Here is a 23,081-nt window from a genome sequence, read left to right as displayed (position 1 = left end):
TTGTAGAAGGAGGGTTGAATACAATCCACGAAATTTATAAACTTAATTCATATTTTAAAAATTTTAGAAAGCTTAACCGACTAATTAAATTATATATAAAAGTATATATATATATATATATATATATATATATATAGCATAATAATAGTTATTTTATTAAATATTGATTTCAACATTAATCTAAGATTATGAGGTGTTCTTTTGACGAAAAATGGCCCACAATTTAATAATTTTGGGTTAAAATGCCCCAAATAACATAACCCAAAAAGATGCCCTCTATGAGAAAGACACGTGAGATCGTCTACCACTGCTTAATATACCTCAGACGCAACATAGTGTTGCGTTGTTGGCTACTTTTTTTTTTCTTTCTTAAAAATAATTTTGGTAATCCATAATAAAGTAATAATTGGTACGTAAATTAACCATCGTTAAATTATTTTAGGGTTCATTTTTGAGTTTTAGAATGATTAATTTATATTTGAAATTAAATGGACCGACGTTAAGGGTTTAAACCCTAATTAATTCGAGACTTTAGGGTCTAGAGGCCTTAAAGCCGAGGAACCAGTTCAATAAATTAATAGTTGGAACATAAAGTAACAGTCGTTAATATTTTAGGTTTCATATTTGGGTTTTAGAAAGATTTATTTATAATTGAAAAATAAATTATAGCGTTTTACCTTAAAACGCTACATGAAGTAATGTTTTTATATTTTGATTTTGGCTTAAGACGCTACATCGTGTAGCGTTTTGCCCACAATTCGTCGTCACTGAATAATAGCGAGGGCCATTTTATCTGGATCGTGAGATTCAGGACATTAAGAGCAAGTCCAACAATGTCCTAAATTGATGTACTAAGTCAAAATATAAGGCAATGAGATGAAATGTGTACTCCAACAATATCCTAGTGGTGCCTTAAACCACTAGAACATCCAACAAGTGCCTCATTTTTGAGGCACTTCTAAGAGCAAGTCCAAGAGTGTCCTAGCGCAAGTCCCAAATATAATATAAAATATCATGTCCTAGTAATTTAGGACATACTTTGATAATTTGAACTCCAACAATGTGCCTTATTTTCACAATATGTCTAATATTTTATTATTAAAGACTCACTTTCATCACTAAATCATAATATAAAAGTAGAGAGAGAAAGAGAGTGTTGATGAAAATTTATGATAAAATATAGAATAGGGCAAGGAGAGATGTGCCCCAAAAATAGGGCTTGAGGAGGTTGTCCTAGTGATATAAGGCATCACTAGGACATTGTTGGATCAAGTTTTTTTATCAATTGCCCTAAATTATAACTTAAGACATGAGATAGGGCATCTCTTGGACTTGCTCTAAGCATGTCCTAAACTAATTTTCTCATTAAAATATTAACTTCCAACCATTTTAATGCATCTCTCTCCTTTTACTTTTTCATTTCCCTCCAATTCTAATTCAAATAAATAATTAGTTTAATAGTAAGGCACAACTATAAGGCATGTTGTTGGAGTTCATGTATCAAAAAGATGTCCTAAAAACACTAATTTTCATAATATTTACATGGCACTTTCTAGAACACCGTTGGACTTACTCTAAAATAGAGATTTCCAGTCATTTGGGGGCCAATACCACCTTTTGACATCAAAATTGAAAAGGTAAAATTTGGAGAATAAGCTATAAAAATATTATAAGTTGGACGAGTTACGTGTGAATGAGTGTTCCACATCCGAGTAAAACGAAGCGTGTCGAGTCGTTTCATTTTAAAACTCGGTAGTGTGGCAGTGAAAAGCCCATTGGGTCACACTCACACACACAAAAATCACAGCTGGGCGTTATCTCCATCCAAACCCTAGCTAAATCTTCAGTGCTCAAAGGTATAATTCTTATATATACGCACACATATACATACAGACGGACTAATATTGCACAATTAATTTGATTTTGTTTCAAAATTTCAGTGTTTGCAAAATCAAGTAGTCTAATTGAATATGTTTATGATTCGAATATTATCAATTGTAAGTTGTTTTTATGATTTGATGTTTGCATGTGTAAATTAGATGCGAAATTGATTTGGGTTGTTTTGAATATTCTGATTGATTCAGTTTGTGATTCGTGAATTGTGTTTTTTTGATGTGTGCAGATCTGTTAGGCTTTAATTGTTGTGAATTGAGGATTGATTTGAGGTTTGATCTGTGGCTGTGTTTCGGAAACTAGGTTTTGTGTTTTGAGATGGAATTAGGGGTGGTTCGACGAGGGAGAGGGAGACCCAAGAAGGTAAAGGATGTGGTAATGGAAGCTGTGGAAATGGAAGCTGCAATGGTTCGGGTGGAGCGTAGAGGGAGAGGGAGACCGAAGAAGATAAAGGATGGGGAAATGAAATCTGCGGAAATGGAAGCTGGCGTGGTTCAAGTGGAGCGTAGAGGTAGAGGTAGAAAGAGGAAGATAGAGGAAATTGAGAATGTTTGTGTGGATGGATTGAAAAGGGAGACGAGGTCTAAAGCATTGGTTGGGTCGTATGTGAATAAGGAGTTTGAGGGTAGCTTTTATCTCGGGAAGGTTGTTAGTTATGATAGGGGGTTGTATAGAGTTGAGTATGAAGATGGGGATTCAGAGGATTTTGAAAGTGGTGAGTTGAGGCCGTTTCTTATTGAGAATGATTGTCATGACAGTATATTGGTTCTGAGGAAGAAAGAGTTAGATGAGATAATTTTGAACAAGTATGAGAAGGAGAGGGTTGACAAAATGAGGGGTGCAGATGTGATTGGTGGAGTGGAAGATTCTCCTTTGGGTGAGGTAATGGATCATGGTGCCAATGGAGTTATAGCTGATGTCGATTGCTCAAGTGATTCTGGTGAGGATGGCCTTGATGGGGCTTTGTGTGTTGATGCTGAAGCCTGTATTGTACTACCCCCGGAATTCCCTCCTTCTACAGGAAATATAGGTGTCCCGGAGGAGTCTGTTGCAGAGCTCCTTTCAGTATACAGTTTCTTACGTTCATTTAGTGTTTCTCTGTGTTTATGTCCTTTCGGACTGGAAGACTTTGTGGGGTCTCTGAACTGTTCTGTTCAAAACACATTGTTGGATGCTATTCATGTTGCTTTAATGCGTGTTTTGAGGCGGCATTTTGAAGCTCTCTCATCAGAAGGTTCCGAGTTTGCATCAAAATGTTTAAGGTACTTCAGCAAACTTTTGCATTTGAAGATCTAAATAATTGTAAATCAATTAGGATTTCACCAAGTTTGCCTCAAAGGTAGAGAAATATAGGCACGTTCTTATATTGTATTTGTAACCACTTAGTGATTGTACATTTTTTGTCCTAGGAGTGGCTTATATTCGAAAGATAGGTAACGCCTTTCATTAAATGTTTTATTTGAGAGTACGAACGCATTCCATTATATCATTGTGTCTGAGTCTTACTTTTATTTTAGTTTTAGTGATTGAAATCTTACAACTAACACCCTTTTGCTGTGTGCAGTTCGATGGACTGGAGTTTGATTGATTCCTTGACGTGGCCAGTTTTTACAGCCGAATATATGATGATGATGGGGTATACTGAGGGGCCTAAATGGAAAGGGTTTTACGTGGATGCTCTTCAGATGGAATATTATAGTCTTACTGTTAGTAGAAAATTGGTGATTCTTCAGATATTGTGTGATGATGTTTTAGACTCTGCAGAGCTAAGAGCACAAGTTGACATGCGTGAAGAATCGGAGGTTGAAGTGGATCGTGATGGGGATACAATTGCTACTCATGTTGGACCAAAACGTGTCCATCCTAGATACTCTAAGACTTCTGCCTGCAAGGACCAAGAAGCCACAGAGTTTATGAAGGAAACAGGTGATGCAAAGTTGTCTATTAATTCCAGTTCTCTTGGTTATAATAATAATGGACTGGATGCCGGTACTGATGGAGATCAGGATGCCAATAGTGATGAGTGTCGCCTTTGTGGCATGGATGGGACATTGCTTTGTTGTGACGGGTGTCCATCATCTTACCATTCGAGATGTATTGGTGTGAGCAAATTGTGCATACCAAAAGGTGACTGGTACTGTCCAGAGTGTGCAATTAATAAGATCAGTCCCAAAATTACAGGACGAACATCTCTTATAGGAGCAGAATTTTTCGGTGTCGATCCATTTGAGCAAGTCTTCTTGGGTACTTGTGATCATTTGCTGGTGTATGTTAGCTACTTAACACAACAGACACACACACTTATAGCTTAGTTCTACCCTGCTATATTGTCTGAAGTTGGTCCAGTTCTTACTTATTACATTAATTATGTTTAGATCCTTACAAATTCCTTGGTCTTCTGTTATCTCTTGTTACAGGCTTAAAGTGTCTATGAACACTGGATCAATTGTTAGGTACTACCACAAGGAGGATCTTTCAAGGGTCGTGCTAGCACTTTGTTCGGAAGCACAGCACCTTGATATGTATTCAGGGATATGTGAAAGAATTATTAAGTATTGGCAAATTCCTGCAAATATCATACCAATTGCTGAAAAAGTTGAAACGGGATTGAGCTCAATTAAAATTGAAGATGGTTCTTGTCCTACTCCAGTATCCTCTCTTTTGAATAGAAACGGCCATGGAATTTGTGAACCATCTGTTAGTGAAGACATTGCAAGCTGTATTGCTGAGAGTAGCTCTGAAAACATTGCAGGCCCTTCTGCTGGAAACCTTACTATAGAAAATGATAGTAGCAAGGCCTCTCTGAATATGCACATCGAAACGGGCCATCCTCTTACGCATCCATGTAACAGTGGGAGTATAGAACAGGACAGGCCTTTTCAAGCAGAAAAATTATCTGAACAGATTAGAGGCACCGCTACCATTTCATCTGATTCAGTAAGCCATCAGGATGATCTATCTGAGACAACCCAGCTGAAGTTGGTGGGCAGATCAAGTCAGAGGGATCATGCCATGTGCACCTCAGGGAACAGCAATTCCTGTAACAGAGGACAATCTAATTGCATGATAAGTATTAAAAGTTGTAGTAATATAGGTGATGGTTGCTTTTATCTGGGTTCTTCTTTTAAACCTCAAGCGTATATGAATCATTATATACATGGAGATTTTGCTGCTTCTGCTGCTGCTAATCTAGTGAAACTATCATCTGAGGAAAATTATATGTTGGTGTCAAAAACTTCAAATAATTATAAAAAAGCTATGTCTGCTAACATTGCACTTCAAATTAAAGCCTTTTCGTCAGCAGTCAACCGATTTTTCTGGCCAAATTCTGAAAAGAAGCTGATGGAAGTTCCAAGGGAACGGTGTAGTTGGTGTCTTTCTTGCAAGGCAATGTGCCAAAGCAAGAGAGGATGCTTGTTAAATGCAGCTGCTTCAAATGCTATTAAAGGTACCATGAAAATACTTTCTGGTATTTGTCCTGTAAAGCTAAAGCATGGACAGGGGAGTTTGCATAGCATTGCCACTTATGTGCTGTTAATGGAGGAGAGCTTACGTGGTTTGACAGTTGGCCCTTTCAAAACCTTAGATTATAGGAAAAAATGGTGTCAACAAGCCGAGCAGGCTTCAACTTGCAGTGCTATAAAAAGTCTTTTGCTTGAAGTAAGTACCTTCCCTTTTCTAGCAATTGTAGAAGTGATTTTACTCTTATGTTCTAGCAATCAATGATTTAACATCAGTCCTTATCACATGCAGTGCTATTTAATACTTTGTGCATATCAATATCGTTAGATTTATTCTTTTGTACAGAAATCTTTGCACCCATTTATATGTAATGACAAAGTAGTAGTAAAAAACAAATCTTACTTTAACCAATCTTGCTTTGTGGCCATATAAATTGAACCTGTAAAATAGATTTTGTATCTGTGATAATAACAACGATTTAGCTAGCAACAAATGATATGCTGAGTTGCTTCCATATGTGACTGTCAGTAAATGGGAATTAAATGTTTCTTTCCCTTATGATTCTGGGGGTGATCGACTGTATTTAGTAAATAGATATCAGAGTACTAATAAGAAATATTAGTTTAACAAAAGGGAAATACTTAGATGCATTATTAAATGATTTTTCGCATATTATAGTGTAAAGGTAAATTTCATATTAGAAAAAACATTTTTAAAAAGCTAGCCATGATTTGGAGTGTAAAGGTAAATTTAATATTATAGAGCTAAGAAAATTGGCGGTACCGGAGTTGGCAGAGGCATTTTCTGCTGACTTGTGAGGCGCACTAGCATCCCGTTGCTTGCCTTGGGTTATCAACTTAAAAGAGAGATGAGGCAAACTGCGCAATGCGCCTCAGTGATGTGTAACCTAGCTTACCCGATATGGCTATATAAAAGAGAAAGTTGTGGGCCTACCCCCCCCCCCCCCCCCCCCCCCTTCTTCCTCTTCTTCAATCTTCCTTCGTCCTCCTCAGCTTACCCTATATAAAAGAGAAGTTACGGGCCTACCAATTTTGAACTCCTTCGACTGTTGCAATAGCTTTCTCCCATCCTTCTTACACGATAGGTATTTATTTTGTGTCATGTTGATTTTTAAGCAGTATGATAATATAGAATATAAACAAGTCCTTAAGTAATGATGTTTTAATTTATTGCAAGCATACATTCGACATGATTATGCAACAGTTCATTTACATGCTATGCATTTATTCAAATACATTGAGTAAGGAATCATCATTTTCATTATTATATTATTATATAATGTGTTTATCTTATATATATTCATTTAGTTTATGTTCTTTTTTTTTTCAATATTGAGTATAATTACTTCTGTTTTATTATCATTATTATGATTGAAGGTATTTAATTTTATTCAGTCATGTTCATAATATTATTTTCTCCTTGTTCAAATGTATTTGGTTCATAATTAACTTCTGTATCTTCTTCATTTGGTAGTTATTGTTTATATGCCAATGAAAACATGTTATAATATATTGTAATTCTTGCATTCCACGCTGTGTCTCCAGAGGAGCCTCATGTTTTTAAGTAACACTTGATAGCACAATAGTTAAAGAGTTTTATTATATACTATTATATTCAAGTAGTTCGTATATAGAAGTAGTTGATAAAACTGAACATTTGAAGGCAAATTATTGCAAAACTTGATACTTCTTCTTATTCACTCAGTTTTGCTGTTTCAATCTTACTTTTAATGATTGCAGCTTGAGGAAAATATGAACCAAGTTGCTTTTTCCGGGGATTGGTTTGAACTGGTAGATGGTTGGTCAGTTGAATCTTCTGCAACCAATGGTACAAGTGCTGCTGAACCAAGGCAGAAACGTGGCCCAGGTGGGAGGTTTAGTAGGAAACTATCTGCCATTCCTGAAATAAAAGCTGATGACGACCTGGACATGTCAAATAATTTTGTATGGTGGCGTGGAGGTATTCTATCAAAATTTATGTTCCACAAAGGAATTCTCCCACAAATTTTAGTGAAAAGATCGGCTCGGCAAGGTAGTAAATATCGCTCTATCATTCTGCATTCTAAGAATATATTAACATTTACAGCTTGCTGAGATCTTCTTTTGGAACATCATGTCATCAAATTTTCTGCTAAAAAAATGCATATTATAATAGTATGGACTATGGAGTAGTGCTCTCACCATTCTCTTCTCCATTTAGGTGGGTCTAGAAAGATATCAGGTATCTATTATGCCGAAGGTGTTGAGACTCCAAAGAGAAGCAGAAGGTTCATCTGGAGAGCTGCTGTTGAAATGAGTAGGAATGTTTCACAACTTTCCACACAGGTTTGTGCCCCTTAAGTTCTACTTGAATTTAACGTAGCTGGTTCTTAACTATATTGATGAATACATGTTTGTCTCATGTGGGACAGCTCGTTAAGAGGAGCTTGTAACTATTTGGGTTTGGTTATAGTAATAAATTAGTTCTCGCTTCAGGTCAGGTATCTAGATATTCATGTGAGATGGAGTGACCTTCTACGTCCAGATCAGAGTTCCCTTGAAGGAAAAGGTGCGGAGACAGAGGCATATGTATTTAGAAATGCTTCGATTTGTGATAAGCAGATTCTGGGAAGTAAAGTTAGATATGCTGTTTCTTTTGGGAATCAAAAGCACCTACCCTCCCGTATCATGAAGAATGTAATTGGAGTAGAAAAACATGAAGATGAAACAGAAAAATACTGGTTTCTAGAAACACATATTCCTTTGTATCTGGTCAAAGAATATGAAGAGAAGATGGATAATGTGCATTTACGACTAGCTGAGAAGCCTATGAATGTATTGTCGAAAATGCAGAAACAGCAGTTAAAGGTTTCACGCAAGGATATCTTTTTTTACTTAACACAGAGAAGGGACAATTTGGAATCTTGCCGTTGTGCTTCTTGTCAGCTTGATGTTTTTCTTGGGTAAATTTTTTAGATTAAGTTAATAAAAAGATCACTTGTGCTTCCACTCCTATTTAAGGTACCTTATTAGTTTTTCTGTTTGTGACTTCCAGGAATGCAGTCACGTGCAGTAAATGTGAAGGTTCGTTACAAGTTTTCAGTTTTACTCGCACATTCCATTTTCATGACATGTATATACACATATTGTATGATTTTGACAGACATGAGTTTATACTGAATATCCTTAATTTGGCTGGCATGCGTATATAATGAATATATATAGGTATATAAGTAGATCCCGTAATCTAATAATAGTACAACACCCTCAAACTTTTATATTACCAATCTTGTTATTCTGTTCTTTAATGTTTAATATTTGAAATTCTGTTACCTTTTTATCATCAGCTGATGTATCACTATCTATAAATAAATTGAAATCGACTATTCTAATCAACGAGTATCTTCTAATATTGAACAGAAATTGTACTTCTTGTTGAGAAGTCACTTAATTAATGGTCAATATGGAGTTTAGTTTGTGGGTAGGGATCGATATTTGGAAAATTCATAATATTATTTATTTATTTCTTTAACTTATTTTGATTTTTTTTCTCTTGTGGCAATTAATGTTCAACTATGCCTAGTCGGTGAATCTTACTTTATGTCTGTGCTTTGTTATCTTTAGGTTATTGTCATCTTCAGTGTACATCTAGTCCAAAGGTACACATGAGTGTGGAAGTTGAATTTGTAATGACCTGCAAACGTTGCTACCAAACTGAAGCTACTTTGCCGAATGAAAAGTATCCAGCCAGCCACTTGCTTTTACAAAGACAAAAGCCTCTGAATGCGGCAACAGCTAAGAAAAGTGAAAAGCAAAATGGCTGTCATAGGCCCCTGGCATCAAATGGTGCTTTGCAACACTCAGTAAGGAAAAAACCGGCTAGCAATTTGAAGCCAAGAAATAAAAGCAAGGATTGTTTTTGGGGACTTGTTAAGAAGAAGAATGGTGAAGATGGCACAGATTTCAGACTGAAAAATATTCTTCTAAAAGGCAATCTAAAACTGTCAGAAGTTGAATGTGACCTTTGCAAGAAGCCATATGATTCTAATCTTATATATATATGCTGCGAAATATGCACAAGTAAGCTTGGATAACTTGTTGGTGCTAATAATTTTCTGTTAAGTTTTTTAACCTAGTTAATATACTAATGTACAACTTCTGTGATGTACAGAATGGTATCATGCTGATGCAGTCGAGCTTGAAGAATCAAAAATACTTGAAGTGACTGGATTCAAATGTTGCAAGTGTCGTAGGATGAGGTCACCTAGATGCCCTTATGCTGATCAAGAGGAGACAGATGCATTAGAGAGTAAGAAGTCTAATAAAAGAGCTTCGAAGCAGGCAAGCCAAGTAGCAGGCTCTTACCATGAAACCATTCCGGAACAGCTTACACAGGGAGATTCTGCTACTCACATGTTACCTATTAAGAAAGGACTGGTATGCATAAAGGGGGATAATCCTCTCACATTCTCTCTCTCTAGAATGAATAATGGTACTCAGCAAACTTCAGAAGTAGCTTTAGAACAGAATCCGACTTTTTCTGGTTCTGTGCCTCAGAAACTACCAGTCAGGCGGCATTTGAAGCAGGATGATGATGTCGTCGGTTATTCAACAAACAATACATCTGTTGATTCACCCAAACCTATTCCAGGAAGTACATTTCTGCCAGTAGATGAATCAGCTCCATGCTTAGAATGGGATGTTTCAACAAATATTGAAGACGATTTCATGTTTGACGTGGAAGATCTTAATTACGAAGATGGGGAGTTTGAGCCCCAAACCTATTTCTCATTTAATGAATTGCTGGCATTTGATGATGGTGTCCAACTGGATGGGATTGATCCATCTGGGAATATAATTGTGGATGTAGATGATTCTTCTGTAATTCCAGAGGATGTCAATCTTGAGCAATATGGAATAGTCACCGAACAACAAGAACATCTGGATTCTTTTGAATCTTCCTTCCAGGTTGTGCCTTGTCAAACATGCTTTTTCACTGATCCAATTCCTGATAGTTGTTGCCAGATATGTGGGTCCTGCATGCATAGCCATTGCGCACAATGGGTTGTGGACACATCTAATAATGGTGCCTGGCGATGTGGTAGCTGCAGGAATTGGCAGTAGCTATTGTTCCTAGACTAGTTTTTTGGAATACTCAACTGATTCCAGAGAAGGAAATCACTGCATATGCAGGGGCAGAATACTAAATATTTTTGATGGGTAAAGAGGCTAAAAGAAATCAGGGGTTTAAGGAGAAGAAGAAAGATCAGGATCTCTTGTTACTATGTTGCTGGTTTAAGACATGCTGGCTGTTCTCTGAAACTCAAGAGCTGTAAGGACTTTCTTTCGATGAAATGATATTTGGAGGTTAATGCTAATCCACAAGCTTCACAATTGCATATTCTGGTGCAATCAGACTTTCCATTTTTATTTCAAATGTTAAGGCTTAGTTGCTTACAAATTGTTGTTACCTTCCCCCATATTAGTATCAGGGAGCCTGAATCAATTGTTGTGTAGCTATGGCACTACTTATCAGATCAATATGCTGGATTATAGATGCTTATCTGATTGTGTCATTCCTGTATGCTGTATTTATAAGGGTCAAATCTCCCGTGGTTTGGATTTTGTCTTGTCTAGATACTTTACAGTTTCATATTTTCTCCTGTTCATGGCACACCCTCTTTAGATTAACTAAATAAAAGCTAGTTATTAAACAGGCGAATACTAAACCACTTGAATCTGCGTTTTCTCAGTTGATATCAGAAGACCTTTGAGGAATCGAAATATTTAAGTTGGTTTCTTCATGAGAAACACACAGTCGTTGGTTCTTGGTTGTATAGGAACAAATAGAATGACTGTATTGATGTTGAACCCCATCAGAGTAGGTATATATTCCAATTATGATTAATCATGTGTCATAGTCATTGCATAAACTGAGAATATGATTTACAAACGTATCGACTGCTTTGCTTCATACTTTGTTATTATATACTCCTGATTTTCTAATAAAATCTAGAGTGAATTGCATTTCGCATCCCTTATCAATGGTCAAAAAACAATTCTGTATACCTACTTTCCAAAATTGCATTTTGCACCCCGTATGTTTCAAACCTGATACAAGTTACACCCCCAATACGTTTTAGCATCCAATTAAGACGTTAACATTAAGTTTTTTAAGGGGATAATAGGCTTTATACATTTCAATGGTGATATTATTGCCAATTTAGGCATGCACAAGTCTTTTCAGCTAGGTTTACAGCAATCTCATGAACCCCGCTGACATTGTGATGTGAAATTTGTCACCCCCATTCCATACTGGTATTGCTTGCGCAGCTTTCTCCACAGCTATGTAAATAAAAACCCTCAATTCATTGAACAGAACATGCTAGCTACAATTATATGAAGATAATCACTTATAAGAAGAAACATAATAAGAGTTAAGATGTAAAGAGCTGATATATATACACAATAATATAACTGTTGAAATGTATAAAGTCTATTATACCCTTAAAAAACTTAACTCTAACGTCTTAATTGGATGCTAAAATAGATTGAGGGTGCAGCTTGTATCGGATTTGAAACATACGGGATGCAAAATGCAATTTTGGAAAGTAGGTATACAAAATTGTTTTTTGGTCATAGATAAGGGATGCAAAATGCAATTCACTCAAAAATCTATAATACTGGACGTAAATTATTTATCGATTAATTTCTTCTATTTATGCATATTGTAAGAATAAGAATGCCAGAAATTAAGCTTACTAGATACTCATTTCATATATGTGTATTCACAAAATACTAATCGCAATCAATGTGTTTAGAGGAAACAAGTCAAAAAGGCCATGACTGGGGTTAGTTTAAAAGAAGTGACTTCTTACTTATAGTAAAGAAGTGGAGTAGAAGTGAGAAGTAAATAAGTTAAGAAAGTGTTTGGAAAAGAAGTAGAAGCTGTGAGAGAGAAGCTAGCATTCTCAGCTTCTTAAAAGTGCTTCTACTTCTTTACACAAACGGGTCAAGGGAAGCAGAAGCAGAAGCCAGAAGCAGAAGTGGCTTCTGTTAAACAAACAGAATCTAATCCATGCACTCATTTATTTGTTTCCATATCATTTTCTGAAAGTCCTATTTTGTGTGGGATACTCTGGATCTCCTTCACTCCAAACCAGCTAGCTCTCTAGAACATAATGCTTGCCGCTTTTCATAGATGTATATGTATATGGGATGGTGGTTCTCACAACTGACTATTGCCAATAACTTTTTCGGCCTTCTTTTTAATTAATAGATTAAAAGATAGAAATCCTGAAACGGGTGTCTAAAACGCAGATAGGCCACGTTATTCACTACTTTCAATACCATGCTTATGGGAAAATTCTAGAGACTCGTTGAAACTTGACGCTCCCTCTCAAAGACAACTCTATTCCTCCCTTATCACTTATCTTGCAATCATTCCTAGTTGTCGTCTGAAAATATTGTTGTTCTCAGTCTTTTAGTAGACATGTTACATTTCTTATATTTGTAGTTAAGAAATCCATTGACATATTATCAGTATGCGTTTCCTTGGTTTATGCATGCACTGACTTACCACTCCAACTACAAATGGCTTTGTAATTGTCAGATAAATGAGAGACGAAATTTTCTAGTTCTAGACCTTCAAGTGTACATAACTTTGTATTTGGCTCCACAAGATTTGATATAGCTTTACAATCATACATTTCTAGTATGTCCTTTGCATATATTTGTTGGCACAAGAACATTCCGAGCTCCTTCATTGAAACCGAACTGATAAATTTACGGGGCTAAATGTTTCCTTGTAATCAAGGCCTTATATTTCAGAAAAATCTCAGGTCACAAATCGAGCTTTATGTCTCTTTATCGATTTATTAGGTCGATTTTATTAAATATCAAAGTCTATCCACTAAAATTTAAATAAGCTAGCTTCGAAAATGACCTACAAAAACATAATAAACTATAACCTGATATATAGCCAATAGTGCAACTTTATAGAGCTGCTTCATATTCCTAAAATCAATTTGTAGAGCCAAAAAGCACAAGTAATGTGGTCAATGACTTTTAATAGTTTCTATAGAGAATGCATATTGTCTTGTTCCAACCTCCAAAAGATAACATTCAGTCTCACTAAGGGGGCGTTTGGATTGAGGTTGGGAATGGGAATCGGGAATCGGGAATGGAGGATATGGGAATGGGGGTTAATGGGAATGGGAATGGTATGGTAACCCAAGGGGTGGGAAGGGTATGATTTAACCACCTTAAGGATTGGGTTCCCATTCCATGGCACCAAATAACTAATCCAAACACTTGTTATGAGATTAAGGTTCCGATTCCCGTTAACCGGGCTCATTAACCATGAACCAAACACCCCCTAAGTCACTATCCAAGATAAACAGGAACCAGTTTAATAAGGATATTCAGAATATTAAACAACCAAGGTTTAAAGGTCATATGAGCACTGTATTATTTCAATAAATACAATGCTTGGATGCAAGAACAAAGAATGATTTTATAGTGTCAAAATAATTCCTAGAAAATAATTTCTCAAGTAATTATGGATAGAATACAGCAAAAACAAATGCAATGTAGCCTGATTCACCAAACAATGATTAAAAAACCTTCATAGTCTTGCATTTTAATAAACATAGTAGATGTTTAACCCATACATTAGGGATTTAGGGTATTACATGATACACAACAAACATGAAACTAACCAGTTTCAGTTTGGCATAGGGATACCAGGAGATTAGATGATAGTCAACTGGTTCACCTTCACTTTATTTTTGCAACAGAAAATTTAGAAAATAACATGGAAATCAACATCATTCAGATGAGGGTGCCAGGTTCCCACCATTGATGAACAAAGACACCACTTTTCCTGAGACCTTCAAAGAGGCTCCTACAGTCTCCACATACAGCATCAGTACAATATTCAGTATCTGAGCAGTGGATGAAGAGTTCATCTACACGGCATATTGCTCCAGTTTCATACAGTTCAAACAGAATTTTAAGCTCCGCAGCTCTTGCATTCATCATAAGTACCACGAAGTTGTTGGCGGAAATAGTTTGTTGGAACCAGCGAGCAAATTCGAAACTGTTTTCCTCCGTTGGAGCACTCAAATGTTCATCTGATGCAAGAACTGGCGCAGTATAATCCCCAAGGAGGCCTGGGTGATAGACGAAGGTAACACCAGGTTTTCTCACATATGAAGAAAGTGTAGAAATGTTGTGATCAATAAGATAAACATCAAAAGCTCGAGGCAGTACACGGTGATAGGGCTTGAAGATTTCAGTTATGCTAGAGCTTACCAGCTCTGATGCACCTATATTGATATAAACCATCCTATTTCTTGACGATACATTCATGAATTTGGGGAGGAAGGATATTTCAGTTTCATGTTGTCCCAATTGATTTAAAGCAAGAGGCTCAATGCGCTTTAGAAAGGGTTTGTTGTTCATAATTGAAGGGCAATGATCTGGAAGGTGGTAATGTTCCAACTGATTCACATTGTCCAATCTCTTCTTAAAAATAACAAGTGTAAAGGAGCCAATACGGCATACATGGACAACATCGGAACTCTTCAAAAACGATGAAACTGGGGTGGCAGACCTCACCAAGCTACCCGAGTAGAATGCATGGGCACCCACAAGCATTGCGCCAATTCCACCTGGACGCAAGATGCGCTCAATCTCGAGCACCAGAAGAGCTGGAACAGATACCTTATCAAGAGATCTAGAGAAGACAAAATCAAAGTAATCACCCTTCAAATCAAGCTCGTAAACAAATCGTTTCTTCCAAAGGGAGAAAAACGGGTGTCGACGGACACCAATTGCATTGAGAATCCCCAAATCTCGTAACAAGACAACAGCTGAAGCTGCTCCCTCCCCAACACACACAACTCTCGCTCGAGATTCCAGCATATGCTTCTCCATCAGCTCTTTAAACACATTTTTAGCCAAATCCTCATTTTCTTTACAGCGCAATGAATTTCCAAAGAGCCGGAATGCTAACGAAGCCACGGGTTTCATAACCCTGGTCAAATTCACATAAGGGTTCGACCCCGCAAAGTCCAAAGGACATTCATCATTTTTCGACAAGAAAGGCTCGGTCTTCCCAAGTTGATTGGCCATTTGAACAAAAGATATGATCATCATACCCAGCGTAAACAATAAAGCTCGAAGAAACAACCTCTTGGCCAATGACCCACGAAAGATTTGCCATTGAAAGGCCTTAAAATCCATAATTTCCAATTTTAATCTCAAAGTTCCAATGTTGCTCAAACAGATAAAGCAGAGTGATTCAAATGTAGCAGAGAATCAAATACGATAAAATGAAGGAAAACAAACAACAAAACGAGCAATAAACTAACGAGTACAAAACCTGGAGGAAGTGTGATTCCCACCCACGAGCAATCCCATTGAGCTTTGACAACCTAACCACACTTTTCTTGGAACCCTTCGACTCATTTTCTCGAATTGCTTCAAGTCCATCTCGGACCAAACCACATACATATGTAATTTAAATGAATCTACATAACGAATATTTACTTACATGGGTATGAGATTAAAATCGAATTCAGGTATTAGGGTTTCAAGGGTATGTATGGATTTGAAGAAATTAGTCAAGTGAGAGTTAGAAGTGGAGTGATAAGTCTGAGTTTTATTGTATGTGTATATTAAGGCCATATTATTATTTGGATGCGTGTTAAGAAGCTTCGCGTTTCGGTGGTGAGTGAGATCTGAAAGCGTGTCAAGTTGTCAGTGAAGTGAATGTGGTTTCTTGGCTCGGACATTATTGGGCATAGTTGGCTCAGTTTGACTCGTTATCATTGTCCGAGTTAGACCGGTCTCCGGGACTGTCGGTGCCTGGTGTTAAGTCCGTATAAAAAGAGTTGTATGCAATTGGCACCCCTTATGTTTGGACATAATGCACATTGCACCTAATAGTTTTGGAAAATACACTTTGTAGCCCCAGATTTTTAACCCGTAGACACTTTGCACCCTTTCCGTTAATTTCTGCCGTTACTGTTAACTTTTGCAGGGGCATTTTGGGAAATTTAATTATATTTAATTAAAATCAGACCTTTATTTAAATTTTCTGACCATCTAAACGATATTTTTCGGAAAAACTTAAATAACGAAAGTTGTAGAGAATAAAAAGATCTTTTTAGAACAATAAGGTTCAAAATTTAAACAATTATTTAAAAATGATTGTTCATTTTTACAAGATTTCTAATTTTTGAATTTTTTTAGAATAATTATAAAAAGAATTACGAAAATTTTGAACCTTATAGTTTTAAGAAGATTTTTTTTATTCTCTACAACTTTCGTTCTTTAAGTTTTTCCGAAAAATATCGTTTCGATGGTCAGAAAATTTAAATAAAGGTCTGATTTTAATTATATATAATTAAATTTCCCAAAATGCCCCTGCAAAAGTTAACGGTAACGGCAGAAATTAACGAAAAGGGTGCAAAGTGTCTACGGGTTAAAAGTCTGGGGCTGCAAAGTGTATTTTCCAAAACTATTAGGTGCAATGTGCATTATGTCCAAACATAAGGGGTGCAAATTGCATATAACTCGTATAAAAATTAATAGTTGTATTAAACCAAAAAAATTCAATTCTTTAATATTTATATTATATTTTATTTATGAGTTTGTTGACTCTTTTTCTCTTTTGCTTTAGATAGTTTTATTTTCTGTATGAACTTATTATTTTTCTTTTTTGTATTGTATTTTTTCAGGGTACGCAAGTGGAAAAATATTGATAGCGGGACCTCTTATGGGTGTTTTATTAAAGAAGACATCTATTTTTAGTCTGTTTTATAATCGATGTAATTTTTGTAGGGCACTCTTTTTCCCCCTTGAGTTTTTTCCCACAGGGTTTTACTCTTGAGGGGTTTTAACGAGGCCCTTTTTTTGTGGGTTATCTCTTCTGAATTGAAAGGCTATGTTATCTAAACGTCCGGAGTATTTACATACTTTCGGTTAGATGATATTCCTTCTTGAACGAAGGAAACTCTGTCCATCCGGATTTGTAACTTTCGATTTGGTTTAATACAACCGTTTTCATGACAAAAAAAAATTCAATTCTTATGTCAAATAAAATATTCGATTCTAAACTTTATTTGATATGAATTTATAAAAATTATTACATTTAAATGTGATTCTTTCAACATCCTAAATTTCGTGTAAAAGTGAAAAATAGTTAGAGCATCTCCAACGGCGTTGATTATAATCGTTGGTTAAATTGAACTTGTGAGACATTATGCAAAATTTGCCGAACCTGTAAGACATTGTACTTCAATGTTATTGGCTATATTGGTTGGCTATAATTTAAAAATAAAATGTTATTAATATTTTAGTTTGTTAGAATAGAATATATCAGTTTAATATGGTAATAAATTATGTGCAATCATCATACAGATTTCTTACAGGCCTGTAGAGGTTCGACAAATATAGTCATCCATAGGAGGTTGGCTAAGATTATAGACAACAGGTTCGCGTGGTTTGGAGTATGATTTTTTCAACAGGTTCGCTCAATTTTTTATATTTGGAATGCTAACTCACTTTTTAACTAAGGCCTAAGGGGTACGTTTGTATGGTTGGTGATGCTCTTAAAATGGAATTAAAATGGAATAGAGGAAATATCTGCTTTGAAAATATTCAAATTTGGCGATAACATTAAACTCCAACAAAATATGATCCAAAATATGAATATTCATATACTCATTCAGATTATTTTTCATCATATTATTTTATTTAAATACTTGAATACGATCCATGAACTATATTCGTTCGTACTCATATACAAATTATTTATGAAACTACGTTGTTTGAAATCCATAAAATGCATGTAAAATTCTTATCAGTCAAGGTAAACGACCTTGGGAACATAAAAAGTATTATATATAAAGATACAGAAATATATCAAATCATCAAATTATTACAGACTACCACTATTTTTTAATAATGCTACACAGAATTAATGTGATGCTAATAATCAAATCCGAATTTAACTTCGGTGACAAAAAAAAACTGAACCTAAGATTAGTGAGTAAAATATAAAAAAAATATAGTTGAGTGGTTAGTTTCTAAAGATACGGTAAGTTTAGTGACAAAAAAATTATCATAATGTTAGTAATCAAATCCGAATCTTAGTTGGTGGCTAAAAAAAAATCCAAATCTAACATTAGTGTGTAAGAGGAAAAAAATAGTTGGATGATAAATTTCTAGAAACATAATAAGTTGAGGGGCAAAAATATCTATTTTCCTTTTATAAAATTAACGAGGGAGCTTTACTAATGTGTAATGTGTAAGGCATATAAGCCTGCATTGTCAAAAAAAAAAAAAAAGTTGCTTTACTTGATTAACTCTGAATATTTACTTATAAAATTTTATTTGGACGACATAGAGAATTTGATTTTGTCACATCAATAACCGGAAAGAATATTATTAAGTGGATTGATGACCGATGGATAAGCACACTCTGGTCATTATCATCGTGTTTCTGCCTGGTTTAGATAAAAATACAAGTCATCTTCACTTTTTTATAATAATCTAGTTAAATTGATACTCCCTCTGTCCTTCTCATTTCTTTACAGTTACTATTTTGGGTTGTCCCTCTCATTTCTTTACATTATCATAAATAGTAAGTTTTTTCAATCATTACACCCACTATCTTCCCCCACTATCTCATATTTAACAATAAAAACTACTATTACACCCACTACCTTCCTCCACTATCTCAAATCTACTACTCCCTCCGTCCCTTTTTACATGTCCACTTTGAAAAAAAAAATTGTCCCAAATTACTTGTCCACTTCTTTTTTCAAAGCAACTTTTTGTATGTTTTTTCAAAAAGTAACAACTTCCAATGTTTCACTAGCATATATACACACACAACTCTATCTAATTCATTACATTTATTAGACATATGTATGAAAACAAGATATCCAACTAACATTTTCTTAAGATGCGTTATTTTTTCAAAAGGGATAAGTAAAAAGGGACGGAGGGAGTATTAAATATTGATGGGTCCCACCATTTTACCCACTTTTCATCTAACTTTACTTATTTTTCATACATTGTCTTGGTCTCCGTGTCCCCCTCCAATGTAAACAATTGAGGGGGACGGAGGGAGTAACTTTTACTGTACTTGTTTCAGTGTTCATCAACATTGATCACAAAACTACATAAACATGCGAAGGTAGAAACTATAATTAATGTTAAAATGCTAGACCAAAATAAGCAAATTTCTAGTGATTTTCAATTGAAGGTCCGAATTCGGGAGAAAAAAAAATTATTGACAAAAAAAATCTGAGATTATTAAAACTGACAAAAATATCAAAAAAAATTACATGTTTATATAATAATATTATACATATTTAATTCATATTTGGTATTCCGATTTATTCATATTTGGTATGTATAATTCCGATAAAATTGATGATAAGAGGGTGTGATGTTGATGATTATTGGTGTTGAATTAAAGATGGTATACATGCCTGAAAAAAAGATGGTATACATGCAAATGAAGAGATAAAATTGTGATGTAGTATATTATAAAATTTGAAATTGAGAAAATGAAATTTATTCGGTTTGAAACTAACGGGGGTGTATTCGATTGGGATTTTAATGGATTGTTTTTGGTCTATGGATTTTAATGGATTGTATGGGATACGTAACACGTCTTTACATAATTTTTTTGAAGAAAAATGTTCAGTTAGCTACCTATCTTGAGAAGTCCGAGAATGCGTAAAAAATCTTTCAAAAAAATAAAAAATTATTTATATAATTATCATTTTCAGAATGCTTAATATATAATACCTTAATGAATTAAGAATGCGCACCAACGCACCAGGATAGTATTTTGGGAATTTGTCATGTATACTACATTTTTTTTACGAAATGTATACTACTTTTTGAATCTTATTTACAAATATACTATAATCTCTGAAATCTTTCAAATATGCTACCTTCTCTAAAATCTTTTCACCTTATATTTTTTGGCCGCGCACGTCTCCGACCACAACTCCGGCCGCGCACCTGGTCAGCGACTCAGCGTTACGTTTCGGATGAGTGACGCTCTTCTCTCTTACGGCTCTTCCAGATTATACACCACTATGGACACCCTTAACAGTTCTTTGATTTGTGCCAAAATAACAGATGCCAAGAAGAACAAAAGGCCTTGGACACGTAAAGGGTCTTGAAATACTATTTTTGCATCTCCCTGACCAAATCCGCCCACATTAGGATTACTCGTCAACGGTTGATCTAATTTGATAAATTCAGCTTCTAAAACAAGAAGTTTTGGCCCTGGAGGGATAATATCAACCACTTGACGTCCATCCGATTCATCCGCTATCGTTATTTCGTAACCTCCGTTTTCTTTTCGTATTATTTTACCTACTATGGTGAGCAAAACCGAACTGAACCGTATTAATTCGGTCCGACAGTTCCAATTTTTTCATAATTTTGGTCTATTCGATTCTTCGGTCCGGACCTAATTAAATTGCGGTTCGGTCCGGTCCCATGAAAAAAAATTCGGTTCTGGACCGAATAGACCGAACTTTTTATATTAAATTAATTATAATATATGTTAATTAATAGATACTGTTTCGCATATCCTATTGAGAGAGCCAAAGACGATTACAAACTTCAGCCGCCTTTATTTCCATCTATAAGCCCTAGTATCTAGGGGTGTAAATGAGCCGAGCCGAGCCGAACTCTAGGGTGCTCGTGTATCGTTTGTTAAGAAATTAGCGAACTCGAACTCGAGCCCGAGCTTGGATCGAGCCTAAACTATTGTTTGAGGATCGACTAATTAAGGAATAATTCTGTTCACGAACGGCTCGCGAACCGCTAACGAACATGTCTTACGAGCTGTCTCACGAGCTTTTACTCACGAACCGCTCATTAACTTACACTTATGAACATGTCTCACGAATTTTTCCTCAACAACCGCTTATTAATTTTGTTCACGAGCTTCTTTAATAAACTTTGCTAACGAGCTAGCTTATGCTCATAAATTTATTTACGAGCTTGTTTGTTATTTAATTTAATTATAAAAAATAAATTAAAATTCTAACAATATTTTAATTTATGATCTAAGGAATCATAAATTCACAAAGAGGCATGTTCACGAGCCGAGTTCACAAACCATGTTCACGAGCTAGTTCACGAACTACGCTCACGAGCCAAGTTCACGAATCATGTTCACGAACTCATAATTCGAACTTGTTAGCGAACTATCAAGTCGAACTCTACTGTGCTCAGGTTCAACTCGTTTATATAACGAACATTAAAATTATGCTCAAGATCGACTCGTTTATGAATCGAACCGAGCTCGAACCGAACTTTTTTCGAACTGGAACACCGAACAGTTATCGAGCGTATCAACTCATTTACAGCCCTACTAGTATCTAATTCCAGATTCACAGATCATCACAATCAAGCATCACTACTGTAATATTTTATGTTTCTGAACCAGCACATTAGACTATCATTTTTAATCTTGTAGATTTCAATGGCAGCTGCTGTAGCCTGCACTGGGGTTTGCTTATTGTTTGAACTTGATGATGTTATGCCTGTGCCTGGAGGTGAATCAGCATAACTTGATGATGTTATGCTATTTTATTTTTTTTGTAAAAAAAATCGGTTCTCAGATGAAGAACCGAACCGAATTATTTCAGTTTGGTTCCGGTTCGATCCATAAGATAATTTCGGTCCGGTTCGGTCCGAGAAAAATGATTATTTCGATTTTCGGTTCGATCCGGTTCTGGACCAAACTGACCGAATGCTCAGTCCTATATACAGCCTAGATCTCTTGTACTCAGCTGGCCTCAGATGAGGAATTTGAAAATGAACATGCCGGCATTAGCACAGCATGAGAGAGAAGCATTGAACAAAAATAGAGCTCATTATACATATTAGTTAAAACTCCAAATTTTTGGGTTCATACACACATGAACTATAACCCTAATTTAATTGATTTTTAATTTTGAGTTGCTTTCGAGTTGATTTCTAGGTTGTTTTAGTTGTTTTTTAGGTTGTAATATTGGCCCCGCAGGGGTTATTTTTTAGTCTTACAACTGGTTATAACCTATTATCCAAATAAATATAATTTTCAATTTTTTTTCAAAGTTACTTTAAAAATTTTTATTATAATCATAAATAACCTCTCTGGAACCCTGGACCTTTTGCTATACCCTCTTGATCTTCGGGTATAACTCAAGTTGGGTGCTAGGAAATTCGAGATCACCTCAGGAAATTCGTATTTTACGGGTCGAATTCGTGTCGGGTTATCGAGTCGGCTCCAATATTGCCACCCTAGGTGGTGGTGAGTGTGATGAACTACATAAGCAGGTGGCTTGTTGTGGCCAAAGGGTAAATACAGAGAAGATTTTGCCAGATATTGAAGAAAGAGTTTGGTGGCAGTGTCATGCATGCTTGTGACTATTCTGGTAAGGATTTTCAAAGGCCAAAATATGCTGGTTGTTGACTGTGGAACCTCGGGCATGGAAGTCTAGTATTCAGCCGCTGAGGCCCGCGAGAACTCCTTGTACCATAAAATCATGTTAAATCTTTTTAATAATGGCGTGACAATTTTTTGGAAAAGTATATGCAATTTTTCATAAAAATTCATTAAAAGTCTATCAATTATATTTTCCCACCAAAGTCATTGATATATTCAATAACAACTAACTTTTTTTTTTTTTTGAA

The 23,081-nt window shown here is 35.6% G+C and overlaps 2 protein-coding genes across 4 annotated transcripts; one reads left to right on the top strand and one right to left on the bottom strand.

The window, feature by feature from the left end:
- The first annotated feature begins 1,693 nt into the window (after nt 1-1,693).
- Nucleotides 1,694-10,979, top strand: LOC108227218 (DDT domain-containing protein PTM). Of its 3 annotated transcripts, XM_017402258.1 has the most exons (11): nt 1,694-1,856; nt 2,123-3,155; nt 3,458-4,159; nt 4,311-5,553; nt 7,116-7,407; nt 7,576-7,700; nt 7,851-8,317; nt 8,410-8,438; nt 8,979-9,434; nt 9,526-9,791; nt 9,912-10,979. In XM_017402258.1, exons 2-11 carry the CDS (start codon nt 2,212-2,214, stop codon nt 10,476-10,478), a joined length of 5,091 nt encoding a protein of 1,696 aa, XP_017257747.1. In that variant the 5' UTR covers nt 1,694-1,856; nt 2,123-2,211; the 3' UTR covers nt 10,479-10,979. The 3 variants fall into 3 exon arrangements, with proteins under 3 accessions (XP_017257747.1, XP_017257746.1, XP_063935717.1); XM_017402257.1 differs by having other exon boundaries at nt 9,526-10,979; XM_064079647.1 differs by lacking the exon at nt 1,694-1,856 and adding an exon at nt 1,863-1,997 and having other exon boundaries at nt 9,526-10,979.
- Nucleotides 10,980-14,186: 3,207 nt separating this feature from the next.
- Nucleotides 14,187-15,602, bottom strand: LOC108225850 (uncharacterized). The gene has a single exon (XM_017400803.1). It carries the CDS (start codon nt 15,600-15,602, stop codon nt 14,187-14,189), a length of 1,416 nt encoding a protein of 471 aa, XP_017256292.1.
- Between the last annotated feature and the right edge of the window lie 7,479 nt (nt 15,603-23,081).

This window comes from Daucus carota, chromosome 6 (assembly GCF_001625215.2).
Source record: "Daucus carota subsp. sativus chromosome 6, DH1 v3.0, whole genome shotgun sequence".
NCBI lineage: Eukaryota > Viridiplantae > Streptophyta > Magnoliopsida > Apiales > Apiaceae > Daucus > Daucus carota.
Note: the sequence above shows the minus strand (reverse complement) of the source record. Positions and strands in the feature narration are given on the sequence as shown.